The 26,229-nt window shown below is 39.7% G+C and overlaps 1 protein-coding gene across 1 annotated transcript in view; it reads left to right on the forward strand.

The window, feature by feature from the left end:
* Positions 1–25,887, forward strand: part of KCNK12 (potassium two pore domain channel subfamily K member 12) — a 35,700-nt gene extending 9,813 nt beyond the window's left edge. Inside the window, exon 2 of the mRNA XM_026094736.2 lies at positions 13,262–25,887. Coding sequence (XP_025950521.2) covers positions 13,262–14,154 — 893 coding nt within the window. The 3' untranslated portion in view covers positions 14,155–25,887. The remainder of the gene's footprint in view (positions 1–13,261) is intronic.
* Positions 25,888–26,229: the final 342 nt, after the last annotated feature.

Here is a 26,229-nt window from a genome sequence, read left to right on the forward strand (position 1 = left end):
CACTGTTTCAGATGCAAATTGCTGGTAACTCCCTTATCGTTCCTGCCTGCACCGGCTCTGGGGCCCTTTCTCACTGAACTAGGGAGTGTGGCCTAAGGCTTCAGCAAATTTAGCTACTCATGCTAAGCAAGTTTTATAGAAGTTGTGCTAAAAACGGACAATGATTTACAGTCCAGATCCCAAAGTCTCTGCCCGATTGTGGTCTCGTTCAGTGCAGGCTCAGTGTGTCCCGGGTGGTCGCAGGGAGACCATCTCAGGGGTCGCAGCAGCCCAGTCCTGTTTCCGCCAGGGACAGAGGGCTTGTTCGGGGTTATGGCCTGCCTGCACCCCATGCACCAAGAAATGTTTAAGGCAAAAAGATTCATTCATCTGTCCGCCACACTTAGTTACAGCAAAGCCAGCAATTAAGGGGAATTTGCTTAAGTGGGAACTGGATGAGAAACTATAATTCAGTAAATTTCAGTTAAAGAGAAAACTGGATACAATTGTGCCAGTTACTCATTGAATTGTTAACTATTCTGTCATTTCTTTGCTCAGATGGGGCACTATGCAAGCAATATGTTCATCTCCTGAGGATAAACAGAAAAGGGTATCACTTGTGCTCAGCAACACGTGTGTGAAACCAGATCTATTTTAAACCTTCTGGGCTGGAACTGCAGGGTAGAGATCTTAAATCCAAAATGAGTTTTAGAGGGGGGGAGGAAAAGCAACCTGTGTTACAAAAATGGTTTGTCCATTCACAAAAACTATTACTGACAGAGCTGAAAGGATTGGAAAAAAGATTTTCGTAAGATTTAAAGCTGAAAATGACTTTGATAAATTGGATAAGTTGTTCAGTAACATCAAATTTAAAGTAGTTGAGAAAAGTACAAACACTAAGGAAAGAAAAGTTAAATGCGGAAATACAAAATGAGAAATGATTGGTCAGCCAGCAGTACTATAGCCCTATATTTCTAAGACAGTTACTTAAAATTAGGTCTTTGTGCCTCCATGAGTGAAGTAGAAGAGCTGCCCAATATAAGATATTTAGGAATTTGTTTCTTTGCCTTCAGCTATAACTTTTTAAAATAAGGTGCTTATGAAGCCACATTTAGACTACAAAAAGGTGATGTAGATTTATCACATTTTTTCACTAATTCATAACTGTAAGAAGTTTACACAGAAATTCAAAAAACGGGCAAAGTGTATAAAAGATATTGCCCAGTGCTTAAGTTTTTTGCATGCTACTACAGCTACACCTTTATAAGTTACTCATAAGTCATTAGGTTTACTCTTTGTAAAGCAGAAGAGCTGAGACAGCTATCAAAAAATACGTCTTCTTTAAGTAGCTGCACAAATATCAATGGCAGGAAAAAGAAGTCTGACAGTCTTTATTTAATCCAGTGAAAAGAAAAGCCAGTGATTTAACTGCTTGACAACCATTCCTATCTGTAAGGCTAAGAAAGCCCAGGAGCCACATCTTGTTTTATCAGACTTCTTATGTGGAGAAATAAGATACATGCCTCAGACCACTTGTGAAATTCAGGTAATGGTGTTTCTTGGCCTTAAAGAAGCAGCATCGTGAGATGTACTGGCACTAGTGTGCAGTACATGGTGCAGTATTCAAGCAGAAGCATCTTTCAAAGCAAAATTATGACAACAACAAAAATAGACATTTAACATGTTCCTTTCTCTTAGATTAAATGCTATAAAAAATGCAAAGTTTAAGTGGCCTGCTGGCTAATGGGTCCATAATATCTCAGGAATATAACAAAATTTAGATGCCATTATTCTTTTTTTTTTTTCTCCTCTCAAAGTTTGAAAGAATTTTGTACAGCCTTGGGTCTTCCCAGGCATCGGGAATGCAACTGCAAGTTTCAGTAAACAACAAAAGCAGATGTGAATGCTAATATTTGAAACACTCAATTTGAGACGACATGGCATAAGCTTTTTCTTTAAGAGTGTTGCTTAGATACACAATTATCCACACACACAAAAAAAAACCCATTCTCAAAACCAGGAGGAAGGTAAAAGTAGAAGCAACTTTAAAAGATGAAAGGTCTTTAGAAATGAAAATTTGAAACAACATTTACCTGGAATTATATCATCAACTACATCAAAACTGTAGGAAGGTCAGAGGGGGGTTCAGATACAAGAGAGGGAGAGTGTGTGTGAAGGAAATGGGGAGTCAATGGCCCGTATCTTCATATATATCCATGGTTACTGAGATTGACCTCGTGTATTTCTTGTTTACACCATTCTTCTGTTTTCTGCAGGTTTTCAGAACAGTTACTCTAAATTCAAAGGTGTCTCCTCTGATAGTGTTAAATTTAATCTCTAAGAAATCTCCACGTTTCAGCTGGAGGAAGTGCTCTGAAATCCTTTAGTGCAGTAAGCCAAGACAGATGCTTCTGCACACACCATGGAATGCGAATGAGGGTCTGATGGCAGCACAACAGCTTTTAAGGCAGCATTTTGAAGACCATTAGCCTCTAATGTGGGGAAGCATGTTTTTTCCCCCTCAGTAGTACATATTACTCAAACAACTAAGGAGTGTGTGGGCTATATTTTTCCATTATTAACACCACCATGATTTCAGAAAAGATCATTATAGCAAAATGTCTTTCACCCAGCTGTTAGGGTAAAGAAAGAAAACAAACCAGAGATACAACTCTCTGATCATCAGATGCTGAGGCAGCCATGAGAAGCAGCTCTGAACTAGCTTAGGTCAGTTCATAAGGACACTGGCTGCAGCTAAAAGAAAGAGCATTCTGCCTTCATCCCCTCTTTCTGGGGGAACTTCCATTGCAAGGTGGTTTAGCACCAGTCTAACCAGCACTAGCCCAGATTCTTTTCTGTTTAACCAGCCACTGTCTAGTGGCACCCTAGCTGTGCCAAGTGGCAAGCTGACAAAACAAGAGGGGATATAATATATTTATAAAGATTTGCCCAAGAAAGGTATAACAAAACAAAGAGTAGTTTCAATACTGATTTTTATTACTGTAAACTAAACCTGAGTCTGTCGCCAAGAGTTTAGCAGAAACAGGATTTATATTATAACAGCAATAAAGCTTGAAGCATTGGGAAAAAAAATCATGAACATATATACACACACACATATATATATACACACACACACACATATATATATATATATACACACACACACATATATATATATATATATATATATATATATATATATATATATATATATATATATATATATGTTAATGAAGACATTAAGGGAGGTTGTCACACTGCAGAATACCTCCATGGTTTTCCATCCAGAGACTTAGAGTCAGCGAGAATAGTGCCAGCTTGCAGATCATGGCTTTCTTTTTCTCTATGTAGTTTGAATTCATACTCTTATGATTTTCAGGAATTATCTTTGAGCGTCCTTCTCTATTGTCTCGTTTTAGGAAAGGGTCTCTCTCCTTCATTAGGAACCTTTGTTCTGATACAATGGGATTAACCAGAAATCCAAACATAAGCTTGCCAAAGATTTTCAGCCTTAAGCCTGTGACCATCCTCATCTACTCCCTCTTTAGAGGACCTGGCAAGAAGAACAGGGAACTGCTTAGAAAAGCCTTGCTGCTGGAACAGCTCCTCATTTGGAGACACTGGTGGCTTGGCACAAGTCAGTACTCATTTGCTTGTACAATGTACATAGAGGAGTAGCCAGTCCCAGTGAGGGAACTGTAAAACGGATATAGAAGATACTTATGCTTCTTCCTCACCTTGGTTCTGTGTCAAATGCAGCTTAGCCAGACCAGATGATCAGCCTCCTTCTGTATTTGTTGGGTTGTGCATTTGCAATAATGGCATTTAGTGGCAACCAAGTTTTTTGTTAGTCTTGGGTATGCACTTTTTGGTCTCATGCTGTATGCATAGAAATGACAACATGCAGTACAACCCAGAAAGAAGAACTCAGTTACTTCAGGTAGATGAATACAGTGAGAGTGCTGTTGATCCTGTACGTGAAGCTGAAACACCAACATTTTTCCTTGTAAGGGCTATTTATCACTCAAAAAATTTAAACCACTCAAGCCGAAAAGTGTCCCTGCTGAGCACTCACTAGAAACTGAAGATCTCTTTTGGAAAGCTCAACTAGAAGGGATCAGCATAGAAAAAAAGACACATTAGGGAAAGTTGCTATGAAGAAGAAAAGGTAAAGGTATACAAGCAGACAGGTTTTAATCAGGCTTTTCCTCTCTCCTTTCCTGCGGGGCAACAGCAGAGAGAAATCCCCAGTGCTCAGATTGAGCTTACTCAATGAGTAAGCTCAGTGATGGCCACTGTCATCCACCATCAAGATGATAACACTCCAAATATGCATCCGCCTTGTCAGAGGCAAGGACAGGTGGCTCCGACATGTACATGAACAGCAGCACAATAGTTAGAGATTTTTGAAAAATCCCTAAACTTGGCATGCACTTAGTTTTGAAGTTACTTTTCTTCAAACTGGTCAGCATTGGACCCCACACATCCATTACACAGTCACATGTCTTTATACCTTCCCTCCCTCCTCTAGTCCATATTTCTGTTTTAGTTAGGTTACTTCCAGTGTTTTCCCAATCAACTCCTCATTCAAAGCCTTCCAGAATTCCACACACACCTCAAACCCCCACCTTAGGCATTTCCCTCTCAAGGCCAAGTCCCTTCACCACATCTCCTCCCATACTGCTGCCACCTCACACTTATCCCGCTCAGGTCCAGCATATCCTTCTTGCTAAATACCTTGCTGCAGCTCCATCACACAGAGCACCTTCCTCCATAGGTGCAAGGTCCTCTCCTCACCTTGTGTGCCAACACAGCCAAGTATCCACTGTACACAGCAGCAGCTCTATACATAAGGATCCTGCATGCGGGATCAGGCTCCACATTCCCACCTCTGAGGGGCTTCAAGACAGGTTTCATTACAGCTCCTTCACACAGCAACCAACAAGGACCCTGACTGGCCACCCTCTCCCCTTCTTAGCAGGGCTGCCGCAGGGCTCCCCCACTGCCAGCCTGGCAACCTCAGAGCTTTCCCACTCAGCTGCTGCTTCTACTGGGCCTCCAAAGCCTGAGACTCACCCTCTCCCCTCCAAAAGCCACTCTCCAGGGCACCTGAGTCCCCTCTTAAATCACAGGGTCAATCATGCCTCTCATTAGCCTCCACAGCCCTTTCGGGCACATTTGCATCCTCCCTGCTGTGGGTTCCTCCTCCTCAGCAGCTCACCCCCTTCCCGCAGGGTAGCCCCTTCCAGCATCCTGTTGCTGCAAGCTCCACCTGCACCCTATCACTGTGTTTCCTAAAGGCTCCAATCCCCAGGCAGCCTGGAGGCTAGCACTGCCAAGGATTTCACGGGTGCTGGATATTTACAGCACCACTTCCCTGCAGGTGCAGACTTGCCTCCTCAGTCTCCTCCCTGATTCCCTGCAGCAGTCCTCCCACCTACTCCCCCAAGCCAACCCTGGCTGCTTACCCCTGCTACCCAGCAAGCAGAAATGATCAGGGGGTTTTCTCTCCTGGTCCTGCTCAGCCAGTGGGAAGGAGTCTGCACACATATTTCTGGGCACCTGCTTTGCAGGGTCTTCCTCATAGCCGGAGACTTCCCAGTGACTCAGCTAAACCCTCTGCATGTAGCTTGAAATAAGTCTGCTGCAATGGCTTCACTCCTGTACCAGGGTGCAAGCCCCCTCTGCAAACTGGACACTGCCCAGGTCTTGCCACAGCCCGCCAGGGCCCTCACAGAGCCCCTTACTGCCTCCCCTCAGTGCAGGATCCTGCGCACAGGGTGCCTGGGCACAACATCACTTTTTGGCACAAGCAGCTGTCTTCAGTTCTCAGTTGACTTGATTGCACCCTTCACTGCCACCGCGAAGCTTCAGGGCTTGCTGTGCCCTCCCGCAGGGACACCCCGCAGGAGCCGCAGCCCTCACCCAAAGCTCTTTGCCTCAGCAGCCTGAAGCCTCCCTTCCCCACGAGCACAACCCACAGGAGTGGCAGGCGCACAAAGCAGCCCAGCCTGGCGGGGAAAACTGGGGTCCCGACATCCTTGGCCTGATGAAGCTGCCCCATCACCTCACAGCCCTTCGCACAGGATGCTTCTGCCCAGCCCTGTATTTGGTCCTCACCCAAACCTAAATGCTTTTAAGCTCTTTGATTCACTGTCTGGCATAATTTTAGGTTAGACTATCATTCACCTCTGCAGAAAAGGTTTTGTAACTCTCAGTCTCTTTTTATACTCTTCACACACACAAGAAAACTGACAATTATTTAGTAGCTTTGCCTTTTACTTAGTTATTCATTATTATGGTTGTCAATTTAATCACTTGTTTCACAAGGAAGCTTAGGTATTTTAGGCTGACAGCTCTATTAACCCTTTTGAATGCCAGAGTACTTCTAAGAGGAATGAAAACGTGGCCATGACCTTTCCGGCTGTGGTTTAAATCACAGCCAGCCAGCACGACACTGAACATGATTGATTCTGGTATTCACTGATGTTATGCATAGCAACATTTTGGATAACCACTAACGTGATCACCGTTGTGTATAAAGAAAATAAAATTGGTACTGTAGACAACCCTTTAATAATTGCCTGCAGCTCCTTGAAGCTCCTTAATGTTCAATTAATCATTGCCTGGCTCTCTTCTCCCAGCATGGATTCTTGTGAACAACAGTTGTCTCAAGCACCTGACTAATATTTCAACAGTGGAGATGTAATAAAGAGCAATAGGAGTGACTTGACTGTTTTTTTCATTGTATTTATTGGGTTTATCATAGTGCTCTTTCAGGTCACAGCGTAGACTGGGAATCTTTTCCTCCAATCTCTGGTGAGGTCGGTGCATGTGTGCACATTTTTATATACCGAACAATCATAGGAGTTAGGAAAAAAAAAAAAAAAGCAACTATTCTGGCCCACCACAAGTGCAGGACTAGTTCACAAAGCAAATCTATAGGATCTCTGTACAGCATTATATACACTATATACAGCTCTATAGCAAACAGATCCACCTGTTTGCTGTAGGTTTTGGGGAGAGTAATTCCATGATAAAAGAACCGTATTAAAATTATAAAAAAATTAGGAAATGCCAGAAGCAGCCTGTTTATTTGACTTTAATTGATGTATATATATTACCAAGTCTATGTATTATGGAAGTCCTTAATTACATGGCCATGTATTATTTTTTCCATGAGATATCTGCTTCAGTACCTGGGATCTTCAGGTCTGCAGCACATTTGAGGACTCAGAAGTGGCTGTTACCTGTAGCAGTTTTATCTCCTTTGTTGTGGAAGTTTGACTGCATATAGGGAATAAGTCTCACTCAACAGACAGGGTTGTCACAAGATAAAAAGCAATTTCCTACACTCTTGTCCTGAGGTATCCTTTGGCAAATGCAGACTAAATTCTTTCATTGATGTTCTTTGCAGTTGCTGCAGAGTAAGACCATGTACATGGCAGGTGATCACTGAGGGCTGCAAGCTCATGTACAATACAGGCTAGACCAGCCCTAAAACTGCAGTGGTACCTCATGTCCTCAAACTTAGCATGGGTCCAATTTTAAGTTTCTCAATGCACATAATGCTGAACAGCCTGATACAGAAGGCCCCATTCTCTGTTTTCAGATTTTAATGTAAATGAGACTAAATGCGATTGCACAGGGACATTAAGTGTAAAGGCTTTTGTAATGAAGAAGATCAAAAAAATTTTAATATTCCAGCCCAGAGGGCACTATTTCAATAAAGCTGTCTGACAAAAATACTAAGGGAAAGTAACATTTTCATTCATAATCTGAAAATGCAAACCCAGATGGAGAAATTACCTCATAGTATTCTCAAACCTTGGGTAAAAGTGCCTTATGCAGCAGAAGAGTTTTCCATCTGCAGCAGTTTTATCAGTTCTAAGCTGTGACCCTGTAGCCAAGGCAACGGTTTCTGGCTATTAGGTGTTAGGGGTCTATAGAATAAGTGAGAGGTAGTTGTGAAATGTACACGTATAATTCTATCAAGCAGAATAACAATGAAATGTTAACAGATGGGAAGGGGTGAAGGGAGTACCAGAACCTGAATATGGAATTGTAGTCTAAAAATTGAGAATATGGTGTTTTTTTCCCTCATACAGTACATCTATTAGTCAATAAAGACCTACCAAGACTGCATGGGAAAGCCATGAAGTAAAACAAAGGTAGAAAAAACATGAAACAACATTGGTGGCTTTTAGTTTGTCTGTCTGTCTTTTGTAACCCACACCTCTAGTGCACCAGCCCTGTATCAAGATCTTCTTTCCCTCCAGAAGCAGCATTCTGGTTATAGGGTTTTTTATTATTTTGAAAAATCATTTGTTTAAAAAACATATTCAACAATTCCAGTTTATTTTGACTCCTTTAAATATAATTGTGTTATTCATAGATGATACCACTCCCATGCTTTAAGTGCTATTAGAGTTTGGAATTTAAGATGATAGTTCAGTCTTGCTGACTTGCTGTGTAAGCCGAGTACCATGATAAGACACCTGTATAAGAAAAGCTGAGAGGCTAGCTGAAAGGGATAGGGACAGATAATGCTATAGTTACAGCTGAAATTTTTTCTGCATTCTGAATTCTTGTGTCCAGTTTTCAGGGTGATCAAAACTTTCCTCCATCTCTGGGTAAATATATCTTTCCTGGAAAACTTTCATCCTTCTAATCTCAAAATACACACAAAAAAAAATAGTAATCACCAAACCAACTGGCCTGAGAGAAGAACTCATGAGATACTAAAGCCACTATTCTTGTTTGTTTTCTGGCACCAGTGATCTCTCTTACTCATAAGAAAGTGCAAGCCTCATTGATAGAAGCACCGGTGTATGACAGTGGACATGGCCTACAGGGTCTGTGCACAGGGGCTAACAGTGCATATTTGTATGGAGCTACAGCACAGCAGATCCCCCTCAGAACTATTCCTGACCATGAAGAATTTTGTCCATTTTTTCACACATCTAGGAACAAGATGTGTTGTCAAGATTTTTAAGAAAACTACAGAGTCACTGACTAAATAATCAGGAGAACATTCTTCATCTTTCAGTTTAATAATACAATAATTCAATTGTAGCAGTAAAAAAAAAAAATTCAAAATTAAAAAAAGAGCAAGGGGTGAGCATTACCAAACTTGTGATCTTCTGCTAGCTCTAGAGGCAGTTGAGGTAAGCAGAAAATTTATTATCTGCTCAAGGACATTTCCCGTAATCGAGACTCTAACCCTGTACCTTCCTCCCTTCTATCCCTACATCTTATGATGTACCCACCCATTTCCAGAATAGGAGTCCATTTCTATGAATTACTAACTTTTACTGAATGTATTTCCCCACTGTAGTACCTCAACCCTATATCCTGGATCTCCCACTTCCTCCTACCACATAGCTCTGCATCCAGCTCCTGCCTTACCGTCCAAGTCCATCCTATTCTCTTCTTGCCAGAAGCAGAAATACTAATCCTGAATGAGTTCCTGAGTGTAGTTAGCCCAGACTTGGAAACTACTTGTTACAACAATAGATACTTTTTTTTTTCCTACTACTTAGACATATAGAAAGCTCTCACAGAAGCATGTGCTTGTGCAGTCGGCCTCAGTGGGAATCTTACAGGCTGTCCCCAGCCTACAGAAACAGGCATGTGGCAACCCTTTTGGTGTGAGTGTGAGGTGGGGGACAGTAAAATTACAAGGTTCTTCAGAAGATAACAGCCATTTTTTTCTGTTTTCCAAATACAACAACTAACTATTCATGTCTTGTTAATATCATCTTGGTAGTGAATAACCTATACTGTTCTTGTTTTAATACAGTTCTCTTATACGTCTGTTGCCTTATAGATGCATGCACACACACACACATCTACTACAAAATTTCCTTGCGAGATCCCCATGAGCTAAGAAAGCACTAGAGCCACCAGAAAGAAACTACTCTATGATGACTAGGAACTCTGTACTCTTACCATTACTCTTGCCATGATGTTGGCATCTGTGTAGCTCCATATATCACATAAGTTCCAGCTGTTTTGGCCAGAAAGAAAAGAGAATGTAAACTTTGTCTTGGGCTTGACACTTCTGGGGAGAGGAGAAAGCACTCAGATTGTTTCATGGAGTTTTTATTGATACTCAGACTGGTAAAAGCCAAGTAAGGAGGACCAGATCAGATACCAAGGTGATGAATGTAGTACGGATGGCTAGAATAACAGACAGCCACCCACAGAAAAAAACGCAAGTGCAATGAGAAGTGAACCACAGGCACATAGGTCTTTCCAAGTTTGTCCAATTGCACTATCTCTTGTACCCATTACCAATTTAAATAAACAAACCAAAACCCCAATAAGCTGAATAGTAACTACAAGACCTATTATGCAAGTCAGGATGAGGGACTTACTAATTAATGCTGGCACTTACCCATGAGAGGCTACTGAAGGTTAAGAGTTATTTGAGAGTTTTTATCAGCTCATCTCTACTAATTCTATTTGGGGAGAGGGAGTATTGAGCACTTGAAATTAATGCTGCCATAGAGCTTCTGTCTGAAGTGGTAGGTCGGAGTGGGGCAGAAGTAGCATGAGGTTAGTTGAAATACTGAATCCTAGTGTCTGAGTCACATGAAGTCAACCCCAGGGTACCTGAAAAATATATGTTAGTGCCATGCAAACTGCACAGCACCTTTCTGCTTCTTTCTGTGTACTAAATCAGAAGCACAGCCAGTTCTGAATGAATTTATTTCATCCAGGGATCATGACATATTTAGCCTTGAGAACAGACTGAACTCAAACATACCGGGACTAACTCCTCATGATCCAAGTGGTGCCAAAAAGACAAAACACAGATAGTGAAGGAAGACCCTAGGTGAAGAGTACATGAGTGCACTTCTCTTTGCTAGCTGTTGAAGGAGGACCTAAAGATACTATATTTACTTGGTCTTACTTTGCATGTTATGTGTGAGTCTTAGCTCTCTTGTTGCAGTGGTGTGTAGTACCCTTTCATCTTGCATAGCTGACATACTGAATTTTGGTAAAATGTGCTTCAGAAATCTCAATTAAACAAACTATCGAAATATAAAACCACCACCTCCCGTGAGTGATCACCAGGAAAGTCTAAAAAGCATGAGTGGATTTACAGCTTGATCTAAACTGTCACTATCTTTTTTGAATTAATAAATGTGGTTAGCCATATGTGTTACAATAAACCCATTTATTTTGATTGTGATGTTTGCATGCTTACACTAAAACACAAATTTAAATGCTTTGCTGATGAGGCATAGGCTAACAGATGCCAGCTCCATAATTAGTTGGTCCTGTATTCCTAGCTGGCAACTGCAACAGACTTCCTTAGTTCTGAGGACCAGGCACTAATGGATATTGATCATCAAATGAGAAGGCTCCTCCAAGCAGCAAAACTGACTCAAATAACAGCTTCACCCCACAGACAAAAAATAGAAAAGAGCATCCTATCCAGCCATATTAAGTCTGGGACCCACAAGGTAGACTTGGTGAAGTCTACTCAGAAGGTAGTCTATTAACATGACAAAATGGAGAGCCTGTGGGTCCAAAAAACAAAATCTAATTGCTTAATTTTTTATTCTCTGGTAATATTCTGCAAATGTGTCGTTTTCTTTTATGGACAAGCTTCTTTTTCTACTGGGAAGGTACTAATGATGCAATAGAGTCTGGATTACTGGAACACAGATGTCTCTGAGCATACAAAATCTATTGTGAAAGCAGGAACATCTCTTTCCTTACACACCTTCATTTAGTTGAGAGGCATACTTCAAAGTTTACTTGTCAACCATTTAATTTCTTTTATCAACAAATGCAAAGTTTTATATTGATGAAATATGAAAATATATATATATACACAAATGTATTTCACAGAAAATGCAGCCATTACAAAAATAAATAAATAGAGTTCAAGCAGCAATCTCAACTCATTATATATAGGAAATATTTTCCTGTTTCTGTTTAAAGGTGCATCATCATAATAAAATGGATGTAATGATTTCATTATGAGAACATTATCAATTTAATGTAGCTCTTTTTTTTTCCTAGCAAACTTCTGTTGATGTGGTCTGATGTTGATATTCACTTCTCTGAATATATTCGTTGCTCACCATTTTCATAAAACAGTGACGTAAAGAAATTCCAGTGTATGGATTTTGGCAAACCATTCATTTTGCTTATATGTGGTTATTTATTCATGGGACATGATCAATCACCTCAGTCCCATCAGTTCATTTTTTGACTGAATCACCAAGTATTTTTAAAGAGAAGAATAGCAGTAGCAAGAACAATACCTACAGAATTAAGTGTCTGAAGAATATTCCTGAGATGATATGTGAAGTAAGTGTTATTCATTTTTATGAAAAACTGATAAATATCAACGCATAACATGGAGAAAACTTACTATACTTATTTGCATAAAAAATTAAGATCACTTTTGCCATTATTTAAGCGTCTGTAGCTACAAGCCATTACTGCTTACATTTAAAATAATGTATATGAGTAATATCAAAATATACTTCATGTAAAGGAGAGGTGAATTAACATTGCCTCTGGATCTTTCCAGAGTTTGTACACTCTGTTTTTTTCTCTTTAACCTTGTAGCAGTGTTATACATTGCTCTAATTATCAGGCTGCAAGGTCCTTGTGTTCCCAGTCTGACACACGGCTCTGTAGTGGGGGTATCTTGCCACTGACTTAAATAGGGCCATGGCTTTGCTTTTGTTCCATTATTATATCAGGTGGGCTAGTCGGAGTTGGTATTTGGTTGAGACTTTAAAGTGCTGTTATTTTTAAAATAATATTCTTTTTTTTGAGATGTTTTTATACAAACTGAAATCTACCATCTTCTCAGAGGAGGTGGTACACAATTGTAACAATGAGGCTACGCTGATTTACAGCTTAATTACTTAACTTTCCAATATGCCATGTTGGTTCACATGAGTAGAAGCAAGGGAATGGCCTGTTCACCTGCACTCACCACAAAGAGGTTTGGGCTTAGGAAGGATTTCCACCTGAATTTGCAGAGTTCTCCCAAATACTGTAGTGTTACTCTGTTAATACACTGCCTTTCATCTCTGCAAGACTTTTTTGCTCTCTTTTGAATTCTAGTCATCTTGTTGCCTTTTGTGTTCTTTATCATTCTTTACAAAACTTGGTTTCAGGCTGACCTAGGCTGACTTAGAAATAGCGCTCTTTCTTTTGCCTGGTGAGATGGGACCTATGATAATAGTTTATACAGGAACGACTATGCCATTAATGTTACCCATTTATCTCCACGCTTCTGCAGGTTTTGGAATGACTACACCAGCAACCGTGGCTGGAAAAGTATTCCTCATTGTTTACGGCCTTTTTGGGTGCGCTGGAACTATTCTTTTCTTCAACCTCTTCTTGGAGCGTATTATCTCTCTCCTGGCTTTTATCATGAAGGCTTGCCATGAGAGACAGCTGCGAAGAAGTGGTCTTCTACCTCCCAATTTCCGAAGGGGGTCAGCTATCTCTGGGGTTGGCCTTGTCGGGTGGAAGCCATCAGTTTATCATGTGATGCTGATCCTAGGAATTTTTGCTATCACACTTTCTTGCTGTGCCTCGGCAATGTACACAGCAGTGGAAGGATGGAACTACATTGACTCCTTGTACTACTGTTTTGTCACCTTTAGCACCATTGGCTTTGGAGATTTGGTAAGCAGCCAAAATGCTGTATACCAAAATCAGGGATTATACAGATTCGGAAACTTCATATTTATATTAATGGGGGTATGTTGCATATACTCTCTTTTTAATGTAATCTCAATTGTAATCAAGCAAGTTTTGAACTGGGTGTTGAAAAAATTCGAATGCAGATGTTGCCCAAAGTGCCATAAATCAAGTGCCCGCCTTGGACGTCGCAATGCCATTACTCCAGGAGCTCGCCTACGCCGACGTAACATCTCTGTGGAAACTGATGGACAGTACGACAGCGACACTGAAGGGAGGAGGCTTTCTGGAGAGATGATCTCTATGAGGGAGCTCACGGCATCGAATAAAGTCTCTCTGGCCATTTTGCAAAAGCAGTTGTCTGAGACAGCCAATGGCTACCCAAGGAACGTTTGCATCAATACAAGACAAAATGGTTTCTCTGCAGGGGTGGGTGCTCTAGCCATCATGAACAATAGATTGGCAGAAACAAGTGATTCTAGGTAGAGTTTTTGAAATTTTGTTCTATAAGAAAATGATGCTTTCTTATTGTTTCTTTAATAAAAATAAAATGGTGATTAGGGTGGAATTATCACCATAAACTCCTGGAAAGTTCAGGACTGACCATTCAAAGACAGACTTGGTATTCACTGGATGTTCAGCAGTTTAGTTTCTGGGTTTTTTAATGAGTCTTCTCTAATATGCAGTAACATCTTAACCATAATGTGACAATTCTCCCCATAGCGGATGTTGGGAAAGACATTGTGCAGAATTTGATGCAGTTTTAGACGAATGGTGTGCATGGCTAAGATGGTGTCTAAAACAACATATTCTTTTTCAGAAAATAGCCTGAACCAAACTGTGGGTTAAAGTGCATTCTGGGCAAGTTCAGTTCCAGATTCAAGCTTGAGGGTGTAGGGCTGGCTAAACCAGTATCTCACAGTTTGGTGAAGGGTGGGTCTGGCCCTGAACTTTGTACTTAATGCTCTTCACCAACGCCTCATGGCCAGGCCTGTATATAACATACATGTAGGTGACTGCAACTACACCATCTTCAGGGGGATTCTGATTATTCATTTGATTAATACTACTGTTTTCAATGGTAGAAAATCAAATTAACTTAATTCCCCTGACTATGAATGATGTTTTTCAGCCAGTCTTGTCTGAAACACTAGCTGTTACCTGACTCTTAAAAGTCAGGAGTTATCAGTTAGAACAACCATGTTAGAACATGCAAAATTATTCCTACCTGCTGAATAACTGGAAACAGGCGATTGTCATCTTCAGTACTGACCTCATTCAATGCAAGAGAAGTCAATATTCACCTCTGATGTTTGCATTGCCACTGAAATGTAAGTTAAACAGTTTATTTCGTTAGTTTTACATGAAAATAGCCTGCTAAAGTGAATGTAGGACCTATTGTCATAAATTTGCATCTTCAGCAATATTATTGCAGAGGTTCATGCAAATATTTTCTTTGCAGTTCTTGATGGCCCCCAACACAGCACTTGTTTTCAACAAATCTGATAGTGAAGTTTACAGGAAAGAGCATTGCTTCAGAATTCCCCCGGAAGCCAATTTCTTCCAAAATGTTGATATTAAATCATAAATTGGTCCATGGTACTGTGTTAACTTGTATTTACCCTGTGTTAGCCCAAACTGCTTAAGAAGCAGAAGACATCTTCAAATAAAGCTGCTCTAAGTGTCTAGTTTAGTCTGACAAATGACCGTAGAGGAATTTCTCCAAATCTCTTTCAGAAATATTTGCAAAGCTCTAGGTCATTTCTCTGAACTCTCCGTGCTCTGCTATTCCTTTAATGCTGTGAAGATAGTGAAAAGGCTTCAGCTGATTTCAGCACGAAACACAGTCCAAGCTTGAAATCTGAGAAACCATGGTGGCCTATTCTTGAAAACTGCTTGGCTAATAATAGGCAAGGTCATGACTATTAGGTTGATTGCTGAATAAACTGAAAAAGCTGGAATACTGGAAATGTTTGAAAATATTTTCATGAAGTTTCATACAGGTATTTTGTTAGCATGTCTTGCATGGGTTTGGGGTTGCCACCATTTTGCTTTTCTTTAAATTTGTAGGAGTGCAAAATGTTTTGGAATTTAACCTTGAAAAACTAACTTTTAATTTGACAGCCTGAGGTTTTGCACACCTGAGACTGCCAGTTGAAGTGTAACAGCAATTATATCTTTTGTCTAAAGGAAAAGAAATTGGAGCAGTAGATAAAACATCATGGAAGGATCTCTATCATACTGTAAATGCAGTCACCACTTTTATCAAGATACGTATGGCAAAAAATGCTCAGTAATGTGTGGGTTTTGTATCTATGATACAGAATCATAATTAAGAATACTCAGAGACAGCATTCAAGCAGCATTCATCTGACAAGAGCTTCCTTTATGACAGGAAGACCGCCTAAATAGCAACTGTCTGCATGTGTGCACTCAGTGTCTCAAAATCCATATTTTAGTAGCCTTCTTCCACAGGTGGTGGAGAAATAGGTAAAGGTCAAAGTGGTGGTGATCCTAAATTAAAGTCCGATGAAGGTTTAGTTTAAACTGGATCTATAGGTCTAGGTCCTGGTCTGTGAAAGACTCGAAAGACTGAATGCAAAGACTCAGTTCAGGAAGGCTGCTCCAGATCCACAGGGACTATCTTCAGAAACAGACAGCAAAGGCAGGGAACTGAAAGAACTAAAGATTTTCCTTCTCCCCTCCAGGATTCCCCCAAGGGGTAAATCTATTTATTATTATTTATGATAATAAATTATTATTATTATTACTGTTATTATTATTAGACAGGCTCCATCCCAAAGGACTTAGCGTTTAAATAGATAGGACTCCAAAACAGAGCAGAATTACTTCGGTTCAGTAGCTAGGTACTAGGGCTTATTCATTTTACTCGTAAAAACAAGTTAAAATATGTTAACCTTCTGTGTTCTCAAGAACTATATTTTTGTGATAACATTTGCAAAATAAGGGGGTTTATTTTTTCAGTAAGATTTTTTAAAGGATAACTATTATAACTATCCTTCGGGACTTGTTTAAATATTTGTAAATTGTTTTCAAACTACCTATATTATTCCTGCGTGCGAAATGTGATGAACTAATATGAAACTGTACATACCTCCGCTGCTATTTCTGTGCTTTTTCTGAGTCAACACTGAGGCAGACAGAGTCTGCTGTAACATGATTTAAATGTTTCTGATTCTTCTTGTCTTAATCTGATCTGGATTCTATACTGGACCCAAGGCAGTACCATCGCAAGACCCTTTGCAGTTCCTGTTGACTTCAGTAGGAGTTGGATTGGCTCCCAAAGCTGGGTTCCCCAAGGGATTTGGGCATCTGGTTGCTGCTCTATGCACTTATGTCTGACATTTCATCGCTCCCAAGATCCTTGAAAAACTCCATTCTGCTGCTTCTTAACCTCAGAGGTGTGCAAAGAAAGTACATGCCCAGATTTCTACCAGTGAAGTCTGCTCAATGCCACTGTTTCTTGCAGTGCAAATATCGCCAAATGCTGACCCCCCTCAGTGACATGGACCCCTGTCTTGTACCTAAGCCCATAAAAATTCATGGAGCCATCTAGCTCAGCAAGCCCAGTTTATTGGGGGTTTCAGAGCATGCTACTGAATTGGGTCCCTCTGGAGAGATTCTGACAAGGAGTGGCCTTACAGATCCCTCATACTCATATTCGATAGCCAAAGTATTTTTCAGGGATGCATGAAAACCAACTCCAAATCCCTATTTATCCACCTAATAGCACGGCCTGGGCATCTGTCATCTGTGTGCACGAGTACATTAGTCGAGAGGAAATAGGACATTCTGGGATCAGTCTTTCTCAGTCCCTCCTACCCTTTCTTTAGCTTTCTTGTGGCAACTTCTCACTGAATTTGCAAGACTTGGTCACCTAATTCTTCCTTTTTATTGCGTTTGGTCCAACTCAGGATTCCCCAGGGCAGTTGACTTCATTTGTGAATTAAACCCTAAACATGCACCAGTTGCATCAAATGCAGTTCCTGATGGTGTTCCATTTTCACAGACAAAGCAAATACCTGGACACAGACTGCAGCACAAGAAATGCAGAACGAAACTGAAGGAACAGAGTGGGAAAATGAAAGCACACTGCACTAGATTGCACTTTCTTTTCAGGTAACCTGGGAGTTATATTACATTCTCAGTATGTTTTTTTACAAGGTTTTATTTCTGGACAGCCTTGTAAAACTAATTTCCATTAAAAAAATGCAAATACCTTAGGATCAAAAAGTTCATCCTCCCTGATACATTCCCCTCTGCATCACAGTGCAAACTAGCAGCAGTGACTCCTAGCTGACCCAGACCCAGCCATCACAGTTGTGTGATGGGCAGTCATACAGGCAGCATAGGAGGGTAACTCAGATCCTGTGCTCCAAATTAGTCTATTGCTGTTTGAGCCTGAGAAGAACATTCGTGAGCAGCAGAAAGCTACAGTACTTAGGACTTCATTTGAGCCAGCACCTAATGAGATAAATGACTGCTCAAGCAGGAGCTTGAAGGCAGCAAGAAGGGAGGAAAGACTGTATTCACCTGACCCATGCACTAATATCTTGCAGATGAGGATTAAAATGTGAGTGCAAAGTAACAAGGGACAAAGACCAAATTCAACTGAAGTCTTTTCTTTCTCCTGGAGAAATGCTCAGAATAGAGCATTTACCAGCTTCTTGTGAAACCTGTAGTGTTTCCTTGCTTCAGATGGCTTTAAAAAGTCACTAAATTTACTTCTTGGTATTTGTCTTTCCCATGTGCGTCTCAAACAAAGTTTAGAGTCACACTGACATATCATTAGATTGGGTTTGTTTTTTTCCCCATCTGAAAATACACGTCAAGATTTGTGCAAAAAATTCAGATTGCCTTTTATTTCCTTAAAATGTAAAGCACATCCTTCAGACAATATAAATGTTCAAATAAGTAATCTTACTGACCTCAGTAACAAATGGAAGTTTTTGAAGGACAAGGCTCTGGTTTGCCTCTGTTCCTCTAGAAGACGCATTTCATAAGTAACTCCCATTAATGGGAAGAAGAATTACAAAGGTACTTCAGGTGGTAATTGGGGCAGTGCAGCAGAAGACAAAGTGGAAACAAGAAGGTCTGTTATAATGGATAATTGTGCCTCTTTGCCATGTGCATGCTAACTGATAACCTAATTGCCAATGTTTTGCAGAAAAATTTATTGGCGAAAAACAGAAGAGGTATAAGAATCATTTTAAAGTGCTTGGTGAACACCCCATTGCTATGCTCTGGTTATGCAGAGATGTGTTGTGATGCCACCTGTCAGTTTAGTATTATTGTCCCAGCAGAGCTTGAGGCCTCAAATTTGGCCTTAATCTCTTCTCCTTCTCCCTAGGTGTCTGAGTGTGAAAATTTGGCTATATTAGGACCATTCACATCTATTTCAGTCATCTTTTTGCTTGTTACTGAAAGGAGAACCTAAGCAACAGCAGAGGCCATATAGGCAGGCATATGGTACAGGTTGGATATAAGCCCAATTGCCTGTATGGGATGAATTTACAATTATATAGAAATTATCTGTCGCACTGAGACCATTCTCACTTTTTTGTGTTTTCATAACTTTTTAACTTGAAAAATATTCAGTCACTAATTATTCTGATGAAGGTTCAGACATAGTTTAAACAAAGTCATGCTTTGGGTGATGTTGATTGCCAGCATACAGAAAATGGATATGGCTCCAGTGGCTTCTGTTCTGATTGGATTACTCATGTGCCTTTCCAATCCAACACACATTTTCAATGCTCTATTTAAATAATACAATTAATGTTATGTTACATAATGAATTCAGTTAGGGCCTATTAATACTTGACTTACAAAAATAACTAATGAAGTGTAAACTGCACATTTTACAACTAATATGCAGTTTATTTTTTGTGAATACTTCCACATTTGAGCTTACATTCTGATTTTGTGAATATTCATATGAGGAAAACAGAAGCATTAAATTATCTATGGAAAATGCATGAAAATATGGCCAATTCTACTGACGCTTGACTCGTAGGATATGCATATTAACATATGCACACTAAATGGTTCATTATGCATCAAAAATAGATTATGTAGCAATGGCACAGAGAACATACTACTTCCAATCTACATGGCCACAGTCAGAAGGCAGTTGCCAATAAAGACCCATGCCTTTTATCATACCCTTCTTATTTACTAAATGGTTAACTTCTGCCCTTTAATTAGAATATACCTTTAAGCCAGAAAAAGGTGCCAGTTCCAGAAGTATTACATAGCCAAAAAGAGGTTTAGAGTCAAATCAACACTCGTGTTCTCAGCTCTCAGGAACTGAAATGGTATGGTTTTGCTTTGAAGGAGTAGTGGGCAGTAGTGGGCATGCAGTATATAGCAAACTTGCAGCCTTCCTATCTACTACATTAATTCCTTCCTTGGGAAAGGAAAGATACTGTAATTATGGATACAGTTTATAGTGGAGTACCCGGAAGTTTAGCAATTTACTTTGAGAAAGAAAATACAGACTTTTATCAAGGTATATCAAGAAAGAGGCCTTCTACCATCTGTTGATCCCGTTTCATTTCCAAAGCCTTCAGATAATCACACTTCTTGGTTTTTCTGCTGTCTGTATTATGATGCCATAACACAGTTGTCCCCAAAAGAATGAAAAGTGTGAGGAAAGGGAAAGACTCGAAAGTATTTTCCAGCAAATCCAGCAAAAAACAAAGATTTATTTTGCTTTAGATAGGAGCATGTGCCTTATGCCCGTGTCATAAAACAATGAGAAAACACCATAGCCCATAGTAGCTTGAGCTGCATCACAGGCTCATCTACCTCCTATGGAATATTAAGAAAAGTATTTAGAGGGGTATGAAGGGAAGAAACAGAGAACACACACTTATACATACTGTCTGTGCTTCATTCAAGAGGTGAACATTGTCAAGGCCCGATTTGCAAATCTATCACCAGGCATACTACTAAAAAAGCAGCCACACTGATATATTACAGAGATGGGCATTATTTAGGTGCACTGTAAGCCGAGATTTCCATACCCAGGTTCCACCACCATCCTCGTGCCTCACAAGCCTAGACCGATCACTAGGAAACCCTGGGCATGGTGATTTAGGTGGATTTTAAATTGTGCAAGTCTTAGTCCATGTGTTTTCAGGATTAGGCCCTACAGCAGCTGATGCTTTATCAAGCCTTCTAAGAAATACAAATATGATATTCCCATAATCTCTTTGTACTTCACAGGCTGAAAGATTACTTTTTAAAGCCAGTGAGCCAATGCTTTTACAATACAGTAAATAAATTGAAAAGAATCACTGATACTTCTGACACATGCAATTCAAACACCAAGTATTTGCTCGATGGCTCTCATTTCCTAGCTTTTACATTACTGAATCAATTTTATTCCCTGCGAGTAAAGTATGTCCAGAAAATTTTTGCTTATAGTAACATCTGCAGGCTGTCCAGGCAATGCAAGACTTCAGTTCTAATTTTACTGTAAACCTCAGTATTTGAAAGCACAACATCTAAAAAATACTATTTTTTAATGGAGATATTGTTTATATACAAAAATAAATAAGGCTATTGCTTTATATATACAGACACACTCACTTTTAGCTCACTAGAATACTACCTTGTTGTAGACTTCCTGCAAAAATTTTAAGCCAATTTAGAAAGATTTGAATGATATAAAAACATATCTGCTCAAAAGTATTTCTGTTTAATTTCAATTTCTTTTTAAAGGGCACAGCTTGGCAGAAATCTTTAACTGAATTAGCATTATTATCTCCCATTACGAACATCAGAAGAATTTTGCTTCTGCAGTTAATTTACTATTTTTGGTATTTATTTACTTTGCATTTCAATAAGTGTGAATTAAAAAAGGAATGACCAGTTCTGTGCTGGTTTCTAGCTGGTATCACTTTCTCCTTTGCATACATTGCAAGCTGCTGAAATATTGGTCTGACCAGCAAATGTTCCCCAATACACTTAGGAGAAACAGCAAAACCAGACACTTTTCTGAATATTTTTTGTTAATTTAAATTCAATATAACTTTTTTTATGATGTGATTGTTGGAATTAGTAGACTGAAGATTTTTACTTAACATTAGTTCAGTGAATGATGCTAGAGACATAGTTTTATATAAAGTCACTCCTATTTTATTTGCTATTTTATCTAACTTGTGCAAATTTTTATAAGAAAATTAGAAGGATGTAAATTCCATTTGGAAAATGCCTTACATGATACATTCATTCCTATGAATAGAACTTCTAAAGGGAATAAAATAGAGAATACCAAATAGCTGTAAACACAGTATATTTACAAACATTCAAACCTTGAGTATTTTTACCTGTTTAGCAACTACCTAATAAGGGTATGATAATGAAATTCTAATTTGGGCAAAAAGACATAAATAATAAAATACCACTTTCCATTAACCACTTCTACAAAAAGATCAGTGCTAAAAAGCTGCCAAATCAGGCATAATTTACTGACTCATGCTGTACAAATGTATTATTTGTAGACTGGTTCAGCTTCTGGAAGTTTAGACTGGCACTTAGGTTATTAAAGCAGCTCGACTAGGTGGCTGTGTGCTAACAGGCAATTTATGTCCCCCTGCCTCAGCACATGGTTTGCTGTCACCTCAGGCCACTGCAACATCTAAAGACCGTCCTCATCTTCCCCTGCCTCACCTCCAACTCCTGCCCCTGCCCTTGCTTCAGGCCTAGCACTTGTGTAGCCACTGGATGAATTAGTTTAAAAGGGCAGCTGATGAGAAAAAAAAACACAAAAAACCATGTTTAGTCAGCTCATTGAACCAGCTTGTTGTATAGCAATAAGCTTGACAGACCCAGTGCAAGGGGAAGGAGTTCATGGCCAGAAACAGCAGCAGGAGCAAGGCTGCCCATCGCGGTGGCCACACACAGTCAGAGCAGAGCAAAGGCAATGTACACCTATACCCTCCTTCACCCTGTCTCTGAAATGGGAGAAAGGTAACTTGCTTCAAGGTCATCATATGAAAAGTAGTTGAGAAGAATGAGACATTTGATATTGGCGTTTTCCATTCTTTGGGGGAAGAAAGCTGATGCAATTAAAGGGAATTTTTATTCAAATTGCTAAGATATGAAGAACTAGAGAAAGGTGAAAGAAAAGAGACTGAAATTTTATTCAGCCATTATTGAGAAACACAGCAAAATACTATACACGCTGTAGCCTATTCTAGACTGTTTCTGGCCTGAACCCTGTGTGTTCCTAAAACTGGAATGTTTTGAGACAGAGCAGTTATCAGTTCATTTGACATTCAGCCTCTGCACCAGAAAAAACATAATGCTGGGATTCTACTTTGTTGGTAAAATGGAGAGAAAGACTTGTTTTGGCTTTCTCTATGATGACAGCACATACAAATATTACAAGATGAGTCAATTACGAAGTTTTTCAATTTAGGAAGTCTGGTTTTATTTGCTGAGAGGTCTATGGTCATCTTTAACAGTAAAAATGGAAGCCAATAGACTTATCATCATACATTTACAAAGAAGTAACAAAGGAAGTGGTGCTCTGAACAGGAAGTAAGGTGCTAAAATATAAAATTGGGCCCCAAACCTCAGTAATATGACACAAAATTACAATACCATTACTTTTCAATGCTTCAGTGCACTCTGTGACAAACCAGACCTATTTCATGAGGAGAAGCCTCTACTTCTGGCAGCACTGGGACGGTAAAGACTTACATTTTCGTCTTCTGTATGAAAGCAAAATATATTTGGGGACATATTTAGTCTGAACAAGACCTACCTGAATAGGATGTGTTGGACTGAGGTAACAGTAGTTTTAAGCACTTCTGTGGTTCGGGACCATGAACACTGGTCCAGTCCCCAGCACAAAATAGATCTGCTGCAGGGCTTCTGTATTTTGCTGGGACAAGCTGAATGTCATGGTAACCTGCAGCAGCCTCTTCTGGCCAAGCCTCTCCGGCAGAGGGGCCAGAAGGCAGCGTGGGATCCATCTCACCGCCATCCACTGATTTGTGGCCAACAAATGTACTGCCAGTAAACTGGTGCAAATCATCAGCAATGTGGTCATATTCCTGGCTTTTTAATGGGCTAAAAACATCATAAAATATAGAAATCATTTTCTATTTTAATGAATAAAAAGGGTGTTGCCCATTATTCACAGCCTACACACAAGATGTCACGATTTTCAGTTTTCCTGTGCTGATCATTCAGCTCATTTGACACCTGACCTTCAATTGCCTTGCTAATTCTGTCAAAGACCTGCCGGGATGATTGCCCAAACATGTCTTGTTATCTCTTAATAGTTTTGGAAAAAAAAGAAAAAAACAAAAAAAATACAAAAACACCACCCCCAGATCAATACATCAGAAAAGCAATGTAATTCTAAATGAATGAAACAGTACTAATCACGCATGCAAAAGCTCTGAGCAAAGCTTTCCCTGTCCGTATCAGCCAGCTGCTCTCCTGGCATTAAGGAAAGCTGTAGTTCATGAGACGATAAGCTTGATGTTTAGGGTGCTGGACATTGCTCTGGGAACAGCTGCAGCAGCAAAAATGGTATTTTCTGAGAAAGAGGAGTTTCTACAGTGGTTTGTACATTGTTTGGAAATTTTTCCTCACCAATAGATTGAAAGTGGGGTAAGATGGCAAATCTTACGCAGGCACATGCTTATTAAGAGAAACTTTTAACAGGTAAATATGGATGTTAGCCAGGAAATATTGTAACATCTAAGAATAATTTCAGCTGATCCTTGATCAGAAAAAACAACAGTTCTCTGGCCAGAAACAGCCCTGGCAGTTCCAGGTGTCCAATTATCAGTCTTTGTTTCCAGACAAGTGAAACTTTGGAAACCTGCCCATTTATTAACTTCCCCCTCAACAAGCCATTCACTTGCTCTTAGCAAAATTCACCTTTCAGAAAAACCTCTCTCATGTGGACCTCGTGAGGGCTGGAGTCTTATAAAAGCTTCATGCACTTCCATCCCTCAGAGCTCAAATTCGAACAATTTTCTAACTGCAAAAGTGACATAACTGGCTAATGTAGAGAAACAGCTGAAGGCTCTCCTAAAACAGTAGTAATTCCCTTTAGGTTGTGATGAAACCCAGCAGTCTGTTGAAATCTGGAAAAATGCAAAGTGGGATATGAAAACGCCTGCCTGCAAGGATGGTACCTAGAGGTTTCAGGGCTGCCCTTCCAACCTGGCCTTTCTGCAGGTATCACTTGTTTCTCCTGGGGGAGAAGCAAACAAACTTTCTCCTTCACCTTACCCAGCACTTGAACATAATTCTAAAGAGATGTATGATATAGAAATTACATGATTAAGTAGAAAGAGCTGATAGGTTCTAGGAAGCAAAAGCTGCTTTCAGATGAACTTGTCCGAATCTGGAATAACTTTGATGAATTCCAGATAATAAATACACTAATTAAATAGACATAATTATTTTTAAATGTCTGCTAGGAGTCAAAAAGAGGTGTGCGAATTTCCCAGCACAACTTCAGTTGCGTGTACTGAGCCAAGAGGTGAAATGAAAAAATATCAATTGCTGTAAATCGTTGATTAGAAAGTATACATTTTTTTCTCTTCCAGAGGATGCTTCCTAGCGAAACATTACACTGAAATAAATTTCAAGATTTAAATCTATTTAAACTAGTAACATTTTAAAACATGATTTAGTTCTGGGTTGACAGGAACTTTGCCTCTAATACCTACAATAATTGTGTTTGCTTTTTGACTAATCAGTATTTTTGATGTCAACTCAGGATTTTTCCACTATAAAATCTTTGAATGAAGAGGACTAAAAGCCATATATATTAAGCTAATTAAGTATGGATCACATTTCTACTGGTATGATATATACAGTTTGCAAACAAAAATCCATGTATATTTTCAGTTTCACATCCCTTTATTCACAGAAGTATGTTTAATGGAGCTAGGAGGCAGAATCAGACCATCAACAGATATATTGCAAAGTGATGCAAAGACACTGACGGAAAATATGTTACTGATAGTTCATAAGTAAATAGAAGAACCTGCTGATTATATTCAGTGAACACTCCTGTGTATTTTTAATGATGTGATGTATGACTGCTAATGAATTCTGTACACTTGAAAGGATATCAAATTCTAAATGGCATTTGCATTGTTGCAATTAAGCTATTACAAAGACTTTTGAAATAAACAGAAAAAGTGTTGCCTGGAATATGCATGCAAATACTCTTCTTTTCTGAATGTGAAAAACAGGAGGTGAGATGGAAGCATCTCCCACCAAAGGTGGCCTTTTTAAAATATGCTATTTCAGGATAACATTGCTGACAGGGGTCATAAGGAAAAATGCACACCCTTCCAGAAAGAGCCATCAGGCATTGCCCGCTGCATTTCTCGGGCACCTGTGCCCTCAGAGGGCTCCCCCTATCCCACAGGCTGGCTGTGCCTTCATCTCCATGCCAACAGCTGATTTTAATTGCATTTTATTTTTTCTGGGAGAAAAGTTGCTGCATGTGTAAAGCATGTTCATTCTCCAATGCATGGTTGGGCAGAGCTG

Source organism: Dromaius novaehollandiae, chromosome 3, assembly GCF_036370855.1.
Source record: "Dromaius novaehollandiae isolate bDroNov1 chromosome 3, bDroNov1.hap1, whole genome shotgun sequence".
NCBI classification, from domain to species: domain Eukaryota; kingdom Metazoa; phylum Chordata; class Aves; order Casuariiformes; family Dromaiidae; genus Dromaius; species Dromaius novaehollandiae.